Raw genomic sequence first — 17843 nt, forward strand, 5'->3', positions numbered from 1 at the left:
ATTGCAACCAGTCGTCCTGTCCCTGCAGCTGAAAAACACCCCCACAGATTGATGCTGCCACCACCATGCTTCACTGTTGGGACTGTATTGGACAGGTGATGAGCAGTGCCTGGTTATCTCCACACATACCGCTTAGAATTAAGGCCAAAAAGTTATATTTTGGTCTCATCAGACCAGAGAATCTTATTTCTCACCATCTTGGAGTCCTTCAGGTGTTTTTTAGCAAACTCCATGCAGGCTTTCATGTGTCTTACACTGAGGAGAGGCTTCCGTCGGGCTACTCTGCCATAAAGCCCCGACTGGTGGAGGGCTGCAGTGATGGTTGACTTTCTACAACTTTCTCCCATCTCCTGACTGCATCTCTGGAGCTCAGCCACAGTGATCTTTGGGTTCTTCTTTACCTCTCTCACCAAGGCTCTTCTCCCCCGATAGCTCAGTTTGGCCGGACAGCCAGCTCTAGGAAGGGTTCTGGTCGTCCCAAACGTCTTCCATTTGAGGATTATGGAGGCCACTGTGCTCTTAGGAACCTTAAGTGCAGCAGAAATCTTTTTTTAACCTTGGCCAGATCTGTGCCTTGCCACAATTCTATCTCTGAGCTCTTCAGGCAGTTCCTTTGACCTCATGATTCTCATTTGCTCTGACATGCATTGTGATCTGGAAGGTCTTATATAGACAGGTGTGTGGCTTTCCTAATCAAGTCCAATCAGTATAATCAAACACAGCTGGACTCAAATGAAGGTGTAGAACCATCTCAAGAATGATCAGAAGAAATGGAAAGCACCTGAGTTAAATATATGAGTGTCACAGCAAAGGGTCTGAATACTTAGGACCATGTGATATTTCAGTTTTTCTTTTTTAATAAATCTGCAACAATGTCAACAATTCTGTATTTTTCTGTCAGTATGGGGTGCTATGTGTACATTCATGAGGAAGAAGAATGAACCTAAATGATTTTAGCAAATGGCTGCAATATAACAAAGAGTGAAAAATTTAAGGGGGTCTGAATACTTTCCGTACCCACTGTATATGAGCCCTGAGAATAGGAGAATATGAAATAAGACACACTTCCCATTTTTTACATTTGTTCTATGTATAATTTTTTTTCAGCAGTAATAATGAAATTAAGTAAACAAGACATTAAACAGTTAAAATTTTAGTGTTGCCTTAAATTAGTAAAACTGAGCTTGTAATATTTTCTCCTCCCTGATCCCCTCCCCATGACTTTACTATTGATATTAACAGCACAACCATTGGTCCCTCCACACATGCCAGGGTGTTGGGTGTAATCCTAGACTCTGACCTCTCCTTCAGCCCCCACATCCTAGAGATCGACCGATTATTGGCAACACCGATATATCGGGGGCCGATCTGCACTTTCCCCGATATATCGGAATCGGCCGATATTTCAGGGAAAGTGCTTGTACCAGGGTGATGCCTGCAGCTAGAGGCATCACCCCGGTACCGGCATCCATAGCCGACGGTCGGCTGTCTTGTAATGACAACCAATGCGGCTGAGAAGCCGCTCGGCTGTCATTCCAAGGAGTGGGAGGGGACATCCCCCCCCGCCGCCTTCCTCAGCTCGCCCGGGTCTCCCGTCCCACCGGGAGACCGGGAATCCTACCTTCACCGCCGCCGTCTGACCCGGGTCTCCATTTCTTTGAATTTGGCGCCGCCGCGTACCCGGAAGTGATGTCATGAGTGACATGACATCACTTCCGGGTACTGGGGGCGCCGAATTAAAAAAACTTACAGTATTCATAACAGCCAAACTTGGCGGTTTGAATGATTTTAAGTGCAGAGGAGGGGGTTGGGGTCTTTTAGACCCCCAGGTCCCTCCACCACAGTACCTGTAGACATTAAAAAATATATATATATTTTTTTTAATGCCAGAAAATATCGGCAGATATCGGCCGATACCGATATCCGATGACCAAAATATCGATATCGGTAAAAAAACTATATCAGTCGATCACTACCACATCCAATCACTGGCTAAATCTTGCCACCTTAACCTCTGCAACATTTTTAGAATTTGCACCTTCCTGACTAATAACACCACAAAACAACCTATTCACTCCTTTTTTCCTGCATTGATTACTGCAACTCCCTCCTCACTGTCCTACCTTTACACAGGCTATCCCCCTTCAGTCTATTATGAATGCTGCTGCTAGACTAATACACCTTACTAACTGATCCGTGACTGCTGCCCCTCTCCGCCAATCTCTTCACTGACTTCCCCTACCCCATCATATAAACTTCAAAATACTAACCGTAACATACAATGCCATCCACAACATCGCCCCCAGCTACATTACCAGCCTCATCTGCAGATATCGCCCTCTGCGCTCCTCCCAGGATCTCCTGCTATCTAGCTCACTTGTTACCTCATCCCATGCTCACCTCCAGGACTTCTACAGAGCCTCTCCCATCCTCTGGAACTCCCTGCTCCAGAATGTCCGGTCAGCTCCTACCCTTTCAGTCTTTAGGCGATCCTCCCCCACCTCTACCATAAGAACTGTACATGAGTCACCTCCATGAGATCATCCCCCACAGCTATTACCTTTTGTACCACCTCTCCCTCCCTTTAGATTGTAAGCTCCATGAGCAGGGCCCTCGTATTCCTTCTGTATTGAACTGTTTTGCAATTGTACTATTCCTCTTTTTTTTGTAAAGCGCTGCGTAAACTGTTGGCGCTATATGAATCCTGTATTATAATAATAATAAAAACATTGGTGGTCAGTAAAGTGCCAACTTACATTGGTTGTCATTGGTAAAAGGGCCCCTTACACTGGAGGTCTGTGGGAAAAGAGCCCTAATATACTGGTGATCATAGGGAAGAATGCATTGGTGGAAAGAAAATTCCCTACACTGATGGCTGGTACAAACAGTGCTCATAATATATGTGGTCAGTGGAAAAAAACGTTTAGATAGCTGAAAGGATTATTGGTGTCAGTGGTTACTTATCTAGGCGCCAAAAATGCTTTGATCGTGAAACTCCTAGCAACATATGGAGAAATCCTAGGGTTCCATAAAACCCTGGTTGAAAAAGTCTGTTATAACCTATAGCAGTGGTCTCCAAACTTTCTAAACAAGGGGCCAGTTTCCCTTCCCTCAGACTTCAGGGGGGCCTGGACTGTGACCAGTTGGATTAAAAAAAGTCCTGCTGTCAGTGGAAGTAAACAAAGCCACATATTTAGTGGGAGGAATAGTACCCCATCCTTGGTGTTAGTAGGGGGAAAAGTATCCCATTGTTAGTGTCAGTGGAAGGAATAGTGCCCAATCGTTGGTGTCAGTGGGAGAAACAATGCACCACCATTGGTGTCAGTGGGAGGAATAGTACCCCATCATTGGTGGCAGTGAATGGAAGGGTGCCCATCATTGGTATCAGTGGAAGAAATAGTCCTTCATTGTTGTTGTCAGTGGAAAAAATCATGCCCTGATTGTTGGTGTCAGTAGGAGGAACAGTGCCCCATGGGAAAGACAAAGGCAAGCAAAGGGCCACATCCAGCCCCCAGGCTGCAGTTTGGAGACCACTGACCTATAACATCAGATTGGATGCTATCAGCTATAGTATTGTTTACTTAAACTCAGGCTTAAAAAAAAAAACCCACAGTGGCTTTTAATTATTATTGATCCGATGACTACGATTTCTGTGCAAGAAGAATGAAATCCTTGAAAGATTGCCCTGCCTGCCAATACAATACAATACCATATGATCCAATAAATAATTAATGAAAACCTTCCATGTAATAAAAATATGTAACCTGTAAAGTCTGTAATTATGAAGGTACAAATAGATCACATTTCTTTGAAAACTCTTATTTTTAATACATATATAGATGACAGAGAACAAAGCCAAAAAACGTCCGGGCACACAACTTACCTCATGAACACAGTTGAAAAGGTCCCAGTCGTGAATTGTCATTTGGTAAGCCAAATCCTTTGAACTCATGAGTTCAAACGTTGACATGGTACCGACTGACGGGCCCTCTTGTTCTGGAAGAGGTGTCTAAATCAGAAGACACTGATATTACTTAAAATAGAATTGTCTCACTTGTTATCATTCTTGTACAACCTCAGGCGGTTTTTATAGTAAAACAACCAGAAAAACTGACCATTACAGATGGTTTGACTGCTATCATGACAAGTTTAAAATCTGATGTTTGTCCATCACCAATAAATACAATCATATATATTTTTTTACTCGATTTTTTTTTTTTTTGTCACAAGGTTTTCTGCACAGATAAGGTAAAATACAATGTGCTGATCTTTTGATAGTCTTACATACCAGAGAATCGAACTGATCCCGAGGACAAGCAAAAAGGCGCCCATTCACGCTGAGTGTTGTAAACACAGAAATGTCATTTGTCTTCACAACCACTTTCTCTGAAAGATGGAAAAGGGTTAACTGTCAGTCACAAAGATATATGCAAATATGACATTTATTGTTATGCCTTTATGATCCTTTACCCTTTATTGTATTTATACCCTAAGCAATCCCTAAAAGAAGATCATAGGGGCCTGTGTCAACAGAATTTTGTTTGCTTGACCATTTGCCCACTGGGCACTTTTACCCATTTCCTGCCCAGGCCAAGTTTTAGCTTTCAGTGCTATCGCACTTTGAATGACAATTGCACAGTCATGCAACACTGTACCCAAATTACCGTAAATTTTTATCATTTTTTTCACACAAATAGAGCTTTTGTTTAGTTTTATTATGGTAATCACCACTGGGTTTTTATTTTTTGCTAAACAAACAATAAAAGACTGAAAATTAAAAAAAAAAAAACACAAACTTTTTTCATAGTTTGTTATAAAATTTTGCAAACAGGTACGTTTTCTCCTTCACTGATGAGGCGGCACTGATGGGCACTCATAGGCTGCACTGATGGGCCCTGATAAGTGGTACTGATAGGCGCCACTGATTTGCACTGATAGGCACTGGTAGGGGGCACTGAAGGGCACTGGTAGGCAGCACTGATAGGTGACACTTATGAGGAAGCACTGATGAGCATTGATTGGCAGCACTGATGAGCACTGATAGGTGGCACTGATAAGCACTGGTAGGGGGCACTGAAGGGCGCTGGTAGGCAGTACTGTTTGGTGACACTTATGAGAAAACACTGAGGGGCACTGATTGGCACCACTGATGGGCACTGATAGGTGGCACTCATAGGCAGCACTGACGGGCTCTGATAGGTGGCACTGGTATGTGGCACTGATGGACACTGTTAGACACTGGTAGGGGGCACTGAAGGGCACTGGAAGGAAGCACTGATAGGTGACACTTATGAGGAAGCACTGATGAGCACTGATTGGCAGCACTAATGGGCCCTGATTGGCAGTACTGATGAGCACTGATTGGCAGCATCGGTGGGCACTTTTGGGACTGCACTGATAATCAGGACACTAATAATCAGTGCCCTGATTATCAGTGCCGATGTCCCTTTAACACAAGCAGGTTATTGTCTCTCTTTTTCTCTCCTCACACTGTCAGGGTGAGGAAAGTAAAGCCGATAACCGGTTTGTGTTTACATCCATGTCATTGAACACAACTGATCACATGGAAAAGGGCAGCTGTGATTGGCCCTTTACCCTGATCTATGATCAGCTGAGTCCGATGAAGTCAGCGATCACAGAGCACGCCTCACGGGAAGACATCAATAGACGATAGCAGGTTTTGCTTTCCCATTCTAGTTTTTTTTTTTAAACCCCACTGAATCAAGTCAAATGCATTTCAGGAGATCAACTGCAAGTCAGATGCACATGAATTCTTAATGAACTTAAAAGCATCTCAAATTGATGTCAAACTACTGTAATGCCATCGATAAAAGCTCAAGACCCACTGAAACAAGGCCTTAGGCTTTTTCAAAAACATTGATTAAAGCATATGCAAACGCTAACAATGATCTTGTCTTTTTTTAATACTTTTAAGCCTTTTAAATGTACCACTGAAAGGGTTTTTTAATTCAAGATATCAGGTGTACTTTAGTACTTTAGCAAAAGAAAGCTGGGCAAGGCTGAACCACAGTTCACCAAATGCTGTTGGCTATCTGCTGACAACAGGACATGGGAGCTGAGTGCATTGCTGGCAAATTGATAAATATTTTTCTGTATTTGTACAGTCTCTAGGCATAAAACATGGGGAAATAAACATATATTGCATGCATTTTTTCTGCTCTGACATACATTTTAAACAACGAACAGTAGGTTATGGTAACCAGATTTCACATATAATGCAATTCTGGTTGCTCAGGTTTACTAAATTCTGCACACTAAATTGTACAACTTTTTTAACTCATTTATTCTCAAATGCCGGGCCGGTACAATGGGTGGGCAGGAGGGGCGGCTGCCCTGGGCACTGTGGCTTCATATGAGCTGGGTAGGGGCACCACAAGGAGATTGGGGGGGGGGGGTTGTGTTCAATAGGGGAATTTGAATGGCAGCAGGGGGTAAGAATTGTTCTAGGAGGGCAATTTTGGGGAGTTGTGCTAGGAATGGTGATTTGTGTTGGGAAGGGGGATAGGGGAAGAGGATTTGTGCTAAGAGGGGGGATCTGGGGGGGCTTGTGCTATAAAAATATAATGGTGGAGGGGAAATATTTTTTTTTGGGGGGGGGGGGGATATTTGCTGACACATAATGCTCATACATCTTGAAAGGGTGCAATTTGGCTCTAGATGACCTTGTCCCGGCACTGCTCAAACGTATTACCTCCTGCACCTTTTACGCAATTCACATTCACACAAGCCCTTCTGCAAAGAAACTTTCAATTTGTTGTCCCTTCCACAGTCAAATCCAACTACACAGTTAGGAGTTTAATGCCATTTAACTCTCAAGTATGTAACAGGAGAACATACAATATATGCAGATGGTACTGTAGCCTGGTCACTGTTCCTCCAGAGAGCAATAAAGGAAACAAGGAGGAGCATTGGAAAGGAGCATGGTTGTGTACCCCTATAGGGGAAAGCGTGGTTGGACCTGGCTTAATGGGTCACAGTGGTAAATGGTGGTGGGAGTCACTGTGTATGGAATACGAAGGATTAACACACAAGGGTGGATTATATGTACCATTTATCACCAGTGTGGAAGAACACTATTTTGTGTGGAAAGAAGATTCACTAATTCTATAGGATTTGTATTGTTATTTATGCAGATAGATATTACTTCTGATTAATAATATGTGGTCATTGTTAAGAGCACAGATAAGGGTAGTGCACTGTTTAAAGCGGAGTTCCAGCCCCAAAATCATGCCTGCCGATATTATGGCATCTGCTTCCTTATCCTTTCCTGAGCCCGAATTGGATATTCCCGGCATTTTTATTATTTTACTTACCTTTTTAGAGAGGATAATATACTCACCTTACCATCCACTTCCTCCTTCCTCGGCCGCGGCTCGTGCCGCAATGCGTCCTGGGAGCTCTTACTCGTGGCTCCCAGGATGCAATGGGTGGTGACGAAGGCGGCCGTCCGCTCCTCTCATTGCGTGATTTCCAAACAGGAAATGACGCGATGTTAGGCGGAGCACAGTACTCCACAGTACATAGTACTGGGCATGCGCGAGATTTCGCGCTGGATTCACCAGCTTCCGCCCACTACAACCAGGAAGCAGGGCAGGCATTTCCCCACAACGGACTCGGCGATCCAGGACAAAGATGGCGGCACTCACAAGAATTTTTATAAAGTAAGATTTCATGCTTGCAAACATATTATTACAATGTATGAAACAGGATTAGCGGATGTATAGAGGTCTAAGGGTCACTGTTTGGGGGATATTAAAAAAAAAAACGATTCTGTGGCTGGAACTCTGCTTTAAGATATCTTTTTGTGTATCAGAGGTAGACGCAACAACATAACAATTTTATTTACTTTATTCATTTTTAGTTGCGGGAACACGATTATTTGTTCGCCCCCCTCCCCCAACACTATTTATAGTATATTATATTTTTCACAATAGGAATTTGTTTTGAAAATTAATGAGCGTGAGATAATAAACATATTCTTATCTATTGGCAAAAAATACATTTTAAAAAACAGCCCTTCTTAAAGAATACAGGGCCTGGCTATTTTCATTTTTGCCCCATCCAATTACTGGCCTGTAAAAGGTATGTGCAATTTAATGACAAACTTTATCTTTTTTTTTTTTTAATTTCCTTCAACTGGTTATTCTTTATTGGGTGGTAAGGAGGAACTTCCATATGCCTTATGCTGAGCTCCCCTGGATGTATTTTACACAAACTTGGGTACTTTGCCAGCATTACAGCCAAAAAAGAAAATCCAACTTCTGCATTTTAGTCATTGTTTAAGTGGAAATCTATCAATCATACAATAAGGTTTCTTTCGCCTCCTCCTTGATCAACATGACTGAGGATCTGTCAAAGTCATTTTCTGTTTGATTGACATAATTGCTTTGCACAGCCTCACTTACTATGCTATTATGCTAAAGATCTGGAAAGCATAACACTTAAAGAGTAGCTTGCTACAATATAAGTGTTTACTACTTCTATAATGTGCTTTAGCCTTAACTCAGCAGAGGTGTGTTGTAGAGAGGCATCGATAGATTTTAAAACCATCCTTAACGGTATTTAAGGAGTAATGGTTTTGTCAGCGCTTACATACACTATCATTACTGTTAAGAGAGAGAGGAAGACATATTTGATTCGTATGTGGGTTGAATATTGTGTTTTCACTTTATTTTCAAAAAGGAAAAAGATAATTCACCCTGACATTGATACCTTAAAACTCATTGTAGATCACAGTGGTTCAGCAAATGCAACAAAATCAACTCTTCAGTATTCATGTGTACCCAGGCTGTCCCAGATGAACCACAGATCCAAAGCCCACATTACAAAATGAATGCTGGATTTGCACTCGTTATGCACATGACTGTTTTTTTTTTTTTTTTCATTAAAGTGAATAAAAAAGTAAAATGGTTAATATTGGACCAGCTGTGTTTAGTGTGCTACTAGATGTTTTTACTATAGGGTAGGGGCACAAGAGTTCTCAGTGTAGTTCCCCAGCTTGGACACTAGGCGTTGCCATAGGCAGCTATGAGAACAGGCTCAGGGACATCTTTTAGTGAGTGGACAATGTAACATCATATATAGCCACTAGAGACCTGCAGAGTAGCATGGTCTTAAAAAGTACCAGTCTTGCCCATATAGGGCATCCTGGGAAAAAGTGTTCAGACATAAATAGTCTGGCTGGAGACTGTCTGGGGTCACCACCGGAAGTTTCTGTAGGACCACAGCAAAGATGTAGTCTGTGAGGCTCTATCTCTTGGAGGTTCCCTTTAGGGGGAAAGCAGGGGAAGAAAGGTGCAGGACTATCTAGACCACAGGTGTCAAACACAAGGCCCGCGGGCCGAATGCGGCCCCCCAGGCCATTTCATGTGGCCCTCGCACCTCTCCTGCAGCTGCAGAACCCCCTTTTCTTTGCCCCCACCTTGTCTCTGTAGTCGACAGCAGGGAAGACAGAACTCCGTTGCCAGATCCTGCACTCCTCTGTGCATCCGTAGAAAGGCTCCTCTTTGCCCCCCCAGGACATGGGGTGCTCTGGACATTTAGTCCTACAGATATAACCGGCCCTTTGAGGGCAACCATAATGCTGATGCGGCCCATGATGAAATGGAGTTTGACACCCCTGATCTAGACTATCTGCATCACCTTTGCATGGGATGCAAAATCTCTAAAAAAATATGGGTTCTTTGACTCAGATCTCCTCTCCTTATGGTTCTCTCTATTGCTTGCAACAATTGTTTGTTTTTTTGCATAGTGTCAGTGGTTCAGCTTGGACTGATGTAACTATACAGTACATACCTGGCTGATCGCTGTAGTAGTCGCTATTACAGTGATCCTCCCTGTCTTATGGGTCCAGTGCTGAGGGCCTACCCTGCTGCATATTAACCACAGGGAGCTACACACTCATAATGGGCTCCATTCAGAGAATGCCTTGTATTTTTCCCAATTACTTCAAAGTGTTCTCTGATTAGATGAGGCGGAGTGAGTTCACGATCTTCACCTCGTATAATCAGGGAACCTCTTGTATTCATTGAGATGAATAAAAAGCTTTCTTTGAATGAATATGAATCCCGAATACAAATTTAACGAAACTAAATTAACGCATCTAAACGAAATGAAACTAAATAAATTTATTTTGTCATGCACATGTTTACTACTAGACTCCAGATGTCTCCTCTGCCCTTCAATCTGATCAAACCGAGATTGGTTTGATCAGATTCTTGTATAAGCCGCTAACGGCTTATAAACTTTAAACCAAAACTGGTCCAACAGAGAGGGAGGAACAACGTTAGTTCCTCTTTCTCTGATCAGTTCACAAGATGCCGCCAGTCAGAGCGGTCCCAGACTCTCCCATCCAATTGAGCGATGACAGCGACAGGAGGGGGGGGGCACCCCCATCTGCTGTAGAACTGATTGAGTCACTCAGTCAGCTTCTATGGCCACTCAGATAGCTTCTATTGCAAAAGGAATCACTGGCTGAAAATGTTGATATCAGGGTGATGTCTGCAGTTGCAGGCATCATCCTGGTATAACTAATGAAACCCTAGGACATCATTTAAATGTCCTACAAGCGGAAAGTAGTTAAAAGTAAATTAAATAGTGGTTTTGGTTTGTGGTGCTCAGATGCAATGTAGTTCCACTTAATAATAACGTTTAGGTTCAGTTTTTTGTTAAATTTTGCTTAGAGTGAAGAAGGATTAGAGCCCCTGTTGCATTTTAATGCTATCCAGAACTTTATAGTGATCTCCCTTCACTGGGGAATCTGCATTTCGGACTTGGGGAGGGTCATGGCTGGCTGTGCTTGGCTGGCAGTGGAGGCATCAGTCTCCGTACTACACAGACACAGGTGCTGTGGGCCTGATAAAATTGTATCGCTTTGTGGTGATGACATTATTGTAGATAAACAGTAAGAGAAAGTCAGTGAGGTGCCTCCCTAAATGTGTCACATCCCTAATAGATAAACCATGAACAAAATTCCCCTTGGGGTGGGACTTTTAAGGCACTAACTACTAAATAACGTGAATAAAAATCAGTTTTATTTAAATTAGCATAAAAACACCAATGCTATATGGACATGATTGTACATGGAATACATATACATATTACAACAATAATAATAGGCGAAAAAGGATTGGCGTCATCTGCCTGACACGTTTCTGGGCTTTCACATCTCCTTCTTCAGGGAGTGTGGTTGGCATCAGCCTTAAAGATTCCATTGGTGTATACAGCATTGCCATGTCAGCATTTAAAAACAAGATCTCAGGAGAGCTGCCACTTCGCCTAGGGATATGATTAGTACCAAATGTATATACAAGCCTGTGAGGTAGGTATGGTTAGTAAGCAATACTTAGCCCAACCAGTGTGATTCTTGGCTACTGAGGCCTCACAGACAGGTTCTGGTATCAGTGAGCATAAAATGTGGCCTGTCTTTCCTGAGGTTTAAAGATCTTCATCTTTAAACCTCAGAAGAGAAAGCGCCAAAATGCGTCGGATGGAGGACGTCATACATTTTTCGCCTATTAATATTAGTGTAATATGTATATGTATTCCATGTACAACCATGTCCATATAGCATTGGTGTTTTTATGCTAATGTAAACAAAACTGATTTTTTTCACATTATTTAGTACTTAGTGCCTTCAAAGTCCCACCCCAAGGGGAATTTAGTTCATGGTTTATGGTAGGTAAATGGTGGTAATATTCAACTGACTATAAAGGGCAGTGATTGAATGTGAAACGGATCAGAAATAAGGTGGGACAAAAGTCCTACAAAGAGTCTGTAGACACAATGAGAAGGACCGCCAGTAACCTTCTTAAAAGGAATTTAAAAAGAAGAGCACCTGGCAAGAGGTTGCACATAATTGGTGATGTACAGGGGCCTACAGCTTTATTCTCCAATGCACATGCCTGCCCTTTATCTTAGATTTAATTTACACCATACTTGGGAGTATAAGGGAGTAGTATGTAGTATGTAGAGAAAGAATGTTTATAAAAGATGACAGATGACAACATCATTTTGAAGTATGGAATGGTCAAAAAAAGCAATCCTTTATAATAATAAATTTGCACTTATTCTGTGGTATATTCATTTATATTATAAAATATTTCTGTACTAAAATAACTCAATATTAGAATTATTTTTGTATAATGCACTTTAGCCTCCCATATTACAATATAAAACAGGTATGTTGCCAACTGTTGCCAATTTCCTTTTCATTGCTTTTTTTTGGGGGGGGGGGAGGGGAGGGGGGACACGTTCCAGCATAGCAGCGATTATTGCATTTAGCACTGGCAGCTGGTCTAAAGTAAGCAGGTTGCCATGGTTATGACGGGTAATAATGGTGTGTCACCTCTGCTTCATGTTTACATTCTAAATCCCTTACAATATTGCACAATCTAAACACACTACACACACTGTTGATATAAAGGGGCAAGTGCTGTTTATTTCTCATATTCATCATTTGTTTGAAGAATCTGCATAAAAAAAGACTATTCATTATTCAGAGATGATATTGTTACAGCCTGTGGTTAATTTGAGTGGGAGAACTTAGAAAGTATTTGGGGAAAAAAAGACAAAATGTGATCAGAATTCTAAAGCACGAAATCCATTTTTTTTTTAATTTTTGAGTTTTTGACAAATGTAAGGAAGCGGTCATATTAACCAATCCTTTAGTACAATTTCCTGTAGGATCGTCTCACTTTCTGGCAATGCTCTACATAGAGCTCAGACAACACCTTGAGATCAGCAAATGTTCTGTTTCCTTCACGCTTCCACAGTCGCCTTTTGGTATGAATCAGGTAGGCCCAGTTCACAATGACTTCAGCTTGTATAAGGGCTTTCTTACACATGTGTTGGCCATAAAATGCCTTAAAGGGATTGTAAAGGCAGAAGGTTTTTTTATTGTAGCGCATTACGATAAATAAATCTTCTGTGTGCAGCCCCCCCCTCAGCCATCCTAATACTTACCTGAGCCCATCACTATCCAGCGATGTTGCAGGAGTTTCTCAGCTGCCCACGCCTCCCCCCATTACTGAGACAGCAGCGTGGGGCGATTGGCTCCCACTGCTGTCAATCGAAAGTCAGTCAGCCAATCAGGAGAGAGGGGCGGGGCCAGGTCACAGCTCCGTGTCTGAATGGACACAGGGAGCTGTGGCTTGGCTCGGGTTCCCCCCACTTACTGTGGGGGTACTTAACAGGAGGGAGGGGCCAGGAGCACCAGAGAGGGAAGAGGAGAAGAGGAGGATCCAGGCTGCTCTGTGCACTGCACAGAGAAGGTAAGTATAACATGTTTGAAAAAAAAAAAAAAAAAAACACGAGACTTTACAATCACTTTAGGGTAAAAAAAAAAAAAACACCTTTTTATCTTTATAACCACTTTAACCACTAAAGCCCCGGAAGATTTTACCCCCTTCCTGACCAGGGCCTATTTTGCGATTCGGCACTGCGTGAATTTAACGGACAATTGCACGGTCGTGCGACGCTGTACCTAAACGAATTTGACGTCCTTTTTTTCCCCACAAACAGAGCTATATTTTGGTGCTATTTGGTCACCTGTGCGATTTTTTGATCATGCGCTATAAACAAAAAAAGAGCGTCAATTTTGCAAAAATAACAATATTTTTCTCATTTTTTTATATGAAATTCCCCCCCAAAAAAATGTAAAAATCTAAATTTTTTAACATTTTCGGCCAATTTGTTTTATGCTACACATGTTTGGTAAAAAAATCGCAAAAAGCGTATTTTGATTGGTTTGCGCAAAAGTTATCGCGTTTACTAACAAAGGGAAAGATTTTTGCAATTTTTGTTGTTTTTTTTTTTTAACGCGTAATGGCGGCGATCTGCGATTTTTTTTGCGGTACTGCGACATTGCGGCGGACAGATCGGACCCTTGACTGACATTTTTGACACTTCTGGGGTTACCAGTGACATTACTGCAGTAATCAGTGCTATAAATATGCACTGTTACTGTAAAATTACACTGGCAGTGAAGGGGTTAACTTTTTTTGAGAGGGAGGGGTTATGTGTGTCCCTAGGGGCGTGATTCTAACTGTGATTGGCTGTGACTTGAGGTGTAGGAACAGTGATCAACGGTCCTACATAGTAGAACCGTAAGATTACTATTCCTACACAGGGGAGAATGACAGGCGGCTTGTTTACATCAGCCGTCTGACTTTCTCCCTCTCCACTGATGATCTCGAGTGACGATCGGGTCCGCCGGTCACATGCCCGGGGGGGCCCGTGACCGCGCGGGAGCGCGCCTCCGGCGTCGCGCGCTCGCTCGCTCGCTCCCGAGACCCTCACAGGCTAGCAACGTAGTACTACGTCGCTTTGCCTGTGTGGGGCTGACCGCCGCAGTAAATAGTCGTGCGGCGGTCGGCAAGTGGTTAAAGCATAACTAAAGGAACTCAGTCTGTTTAGGAGCTCAGTGATGCCCTGGTCCAGATCTGGGAGAAAATACTGCAGGACACTCTCCATCGTCTCATCTGGAGCATGCCCCAGCAACAGGCATGCATACAAGCACATGGGGGCCATACAAACTACTGAGTACCATTTTGAGTTGCTGCAATGAAAATTCAGCAAAATGGACTAGCCTGCATATATAAATGAATATATTATTTAAAAAATATATAGGACAGGTTTTACCCCACATATTATATATAGGAATATATATATTGCAATACATATATATAGGTTTGGTAAGGCAGGTACTATTTACTGTAAATTAATTTTTTATGTAAATTATTTATATGGAATATGTATCCCTCGTACGTCATAAATGAATATATTATGTCAAACATACAACAATCAGCCACAGAGCCGCCAATAGGGGGTACCACCGTTCCTCCTGTAGGGGGCCCAACACACAGGCGGGCCCGGACAGGGAGAAGGATCGCTGAGGCCAGGGTAAATTACAGGAAGGATGCCCTGTGCGGCTCTCTGCAGCAGCTGAAAGACAGTTTCTCCCCCTCTCTTTTCCGCCGGCTTTTAGCTGCTGGAGGGAGAGACACACAGCACAGGACATCGCTCCTGTAATTGCCCTCCTACTGTATGCAGTGTACAGATAGCTCATGTACAAATCATGCTGCCATTTGTGCACAAATAGTTTGGCATTCATATGTAAATTGTCTGCTATTTATATGTGAATCGTGGCGGCATGTGTAAGTTAATTGAGTCGGCATTCAAATGCAAATCACGCTCCCTCCTCTGCATGTTGCCCACCTGCACAGGGGGATGGAGATCAGGGGGAGGGGACAGTAAATATGTCATTTACCAGCCCCTTCCTTTTCTGAATAGACACAGTTGGTGATTTGTACCATTCACTACTGTGTCCATTAATATCTAAAGCATAGTAAACTCTGTTTACTATGCTTCCGTTTATATTAAAAAAAGGAGCTTTTCTTGTTCATTCAACTTCAGTGCAGCTAAAGCTACAGTAAACGTAACTAAAGAAATCTGTGTCCTCAATTTCTTTCTCTGTCTCAAAGGTGAGATGTTATGGTTCTGTGTAGATCCCTGATATTTCACCCAAGCTCCCTCAACAGCATTGCATGTGTAAAAAAATAATACAAATTGTAAAAAAATAACATAAAAATTAATGAATAAAGAAAATGTAAAAAAAAAAAATTGTAAAATAGGATTGTAAAAAAAATTGTAAAACATCATTTAAAAAAATTTAAAAAATTGTATTAAAAATAAAGGGCTCATTCACACGGGTTCTCTGGCCCATACAGTGTAAATGAGCAGTTTGTTTGTGCAGCTGGAGCCGTCTGTTATTCTATAAGGATGCAGCACTGTATGAACACAGCCGCAGGTCCTAATTTGTCAGGTGTGCAGGTATGGGTGAGGGACCCCAAATGCTCACTGCCTGTGTTTGGGGCCATACACCTGTATCCACACGCCTGTCAAATTACTACCTGTGGCTGTGTTCATACACACAGCAAAAGCCACAATAAAAAACAAACACAGATTCACACTGTACAGAACACATCCTCTATGTGAATGAGCCCCAAGACCTCATTTATACAGAGAGCTTTATTATTAATTCAATACAGTTTTATCTGTTAGATTTAGCAGGGATTTTGTAAGTTACGTTATGTTTGTGTCTGCTAATCATGATTTTTAATAAAGGTATCGTTTTGATATTTCGTATTTCGGGGGGGGGGGGGCTCTGTCAGATAGGCTGTCAGAAGATGACAACTGAATTTTATGAAGAGATTGTAACCTGTGACCAGCTTTTGGGAAAGAACAAGTCTACGTAAAGACATATGCATGGAAAACAGCAAACAGCAGTTGTGTAGTGTGCATTTTGGCCAATCTCATTAGGTTAGTCCTTTCATTTGCTCTGCAACAACACAAGGGCACTCTGCAAATGGACATTTTTGTTAAGCGAGTCGTTTTGCTGCACAGTGCTAGCTTATCATTTTAGTCATATTTTGGGAATTGGCCGTACTGTTACCCTACAAGGCAGCACGGTAGCCGTCTTCAGCAAAGATCTACTTCCAGCACCCAGCTTGGCCTATTTACTCAGCGGGGGATCGTACTGTTGTTTGTAATCAACTCAAATTATCTCAAACGCTTTGATAAAACCATTGCTATTTGTGTGTTTAACCTTGAGTTTTTAAATTATTTTCTATGAGGGTAGGGAATGATAGTCAAACAGTACCTCCCGCAGAACTGATCTTTACAAGTATCAAGCTTTCCCCAGAGCCCAGTTTATCAGCTACAGCAGAGAGCACTTCCTTCACCGAGGCTGCCACTTGCACACGAATGGTGGTGTATGTGTGATCAATGCAGTACACCTTGAACAGAACTGTTAGGAAACAAGAAATAGCACAATTGTAATAAAGGGACAGAACACATACAGAATAACCACATTAAAAATCAAATATAATCCCAAAATTATAAAAAAAAAAAAAAAAATGGAAACAGAATTGAAATTGTATCAACAGCCCAAACTGTCTGTGTGCCCATTAGGCAGATATACTTTATTTGTCTTGGTGGTCACCATGAAAGGTATTGAAGGTGAAGGAAAATCTAAAATTTTGAGTTGTCACCAGAATAGGAATAAAGGGGGCACACATTCTGGTGACCCTGGAAACACTCAGGAATTTCACCACTTTAGAGGGATTTCCTCTCACTTCCTATATTGGTTATGGAATGGGAAGTGAATCAAAATCTCCCCAATGGGACACAGATGGCAAAACAACTAACAGGGGTTATATAAGTAGGGATCGACCGATTATCGGAAAAGCTGATATATCGAGGGCCAATCTGCACTTGCCCCTGAGGTTACCGATATTGCCGATATTTCGAGAAAGTGCTGTACCGGAGTGATGCCTGCAGTTAGGGGCATCACCCTGGTACCGGCGTCCATAGCCGACGGTCAGCTGTCCGGTAATGACAACCGATGCGGCTCCTTCTGCGGCTCGCCCGGGTCTCCCATCCCGCCAGAGACCCAGGCATCCTACCTGCACGGCCACCGAAGAGAAGACCTGATCAAAGCCGTATTCGGCTCTGATCGGGTCTCCATGTAAAAACCCAGAAGTGATGTCATGACATCACTTCCGGGTACTCGGCGGCAGATTAAAACAATTGACAGCATTCAAAACAGCCAAACATGGCTGTTTTGAATGCTTTAAAGTGCAGAGGAGGGGTTTGGGCTCTTTTAGACCTCCGAATCCCTCTACAACAGTACCTGTCAAGTGTAAAAATAAAAATAATTTTTTTTTTAATTGTACAAAAATATCAGCCGATACCGATATTCAATGGCCAAAATATCGGTATCGGTATTGGCAACGAAAATCTGATATCGGTCGATCACTAGT

At 42.4% G+C, this 17843-nt stretch overlaps 1 protein-coding gene across 1 annotated transcript in view; it reads right to left on the reverse strand.

The window, feature by feature from the left end:
* The window catches only part of RAPGEF4 (Rap guanine nucleotide exchange factor 4), a 480844-nt gene that overhangs the window by 79802 nt on the left and 383199 nt on the right, over window positions 1-17843 (reverse strand). The window contains exons 22-24 of the mRNA XM_082260932.1: window positions 16682-16828; window positions 4289-4386; window positions 3884-4009 (exon numbers count right to left, since the gene is read on the reverse strand). Of these exons, the coding sequence (XP_082117058.1) occupies window positions 3884-4009; window positions 4289-4386; window positions 16682-16828 (371 nt within the window). The remainder of the gene's footprint in view (window positions 1-3883; window positions 4010-4288; window positions 4387-16681; window positions 16829-17843) is intronic.

This window comes from Pelophylax lessonae, assembly GCF_965119305.1.
Source record: "Pelophylax lessonae genome assembly, chromosome: 6".
Lineage (NCBI taxonomy): Eukaryota > Metazoa > Chordata > Amphibia > Anura > Ranidae > Pelophylax > Pelophylax lessonae.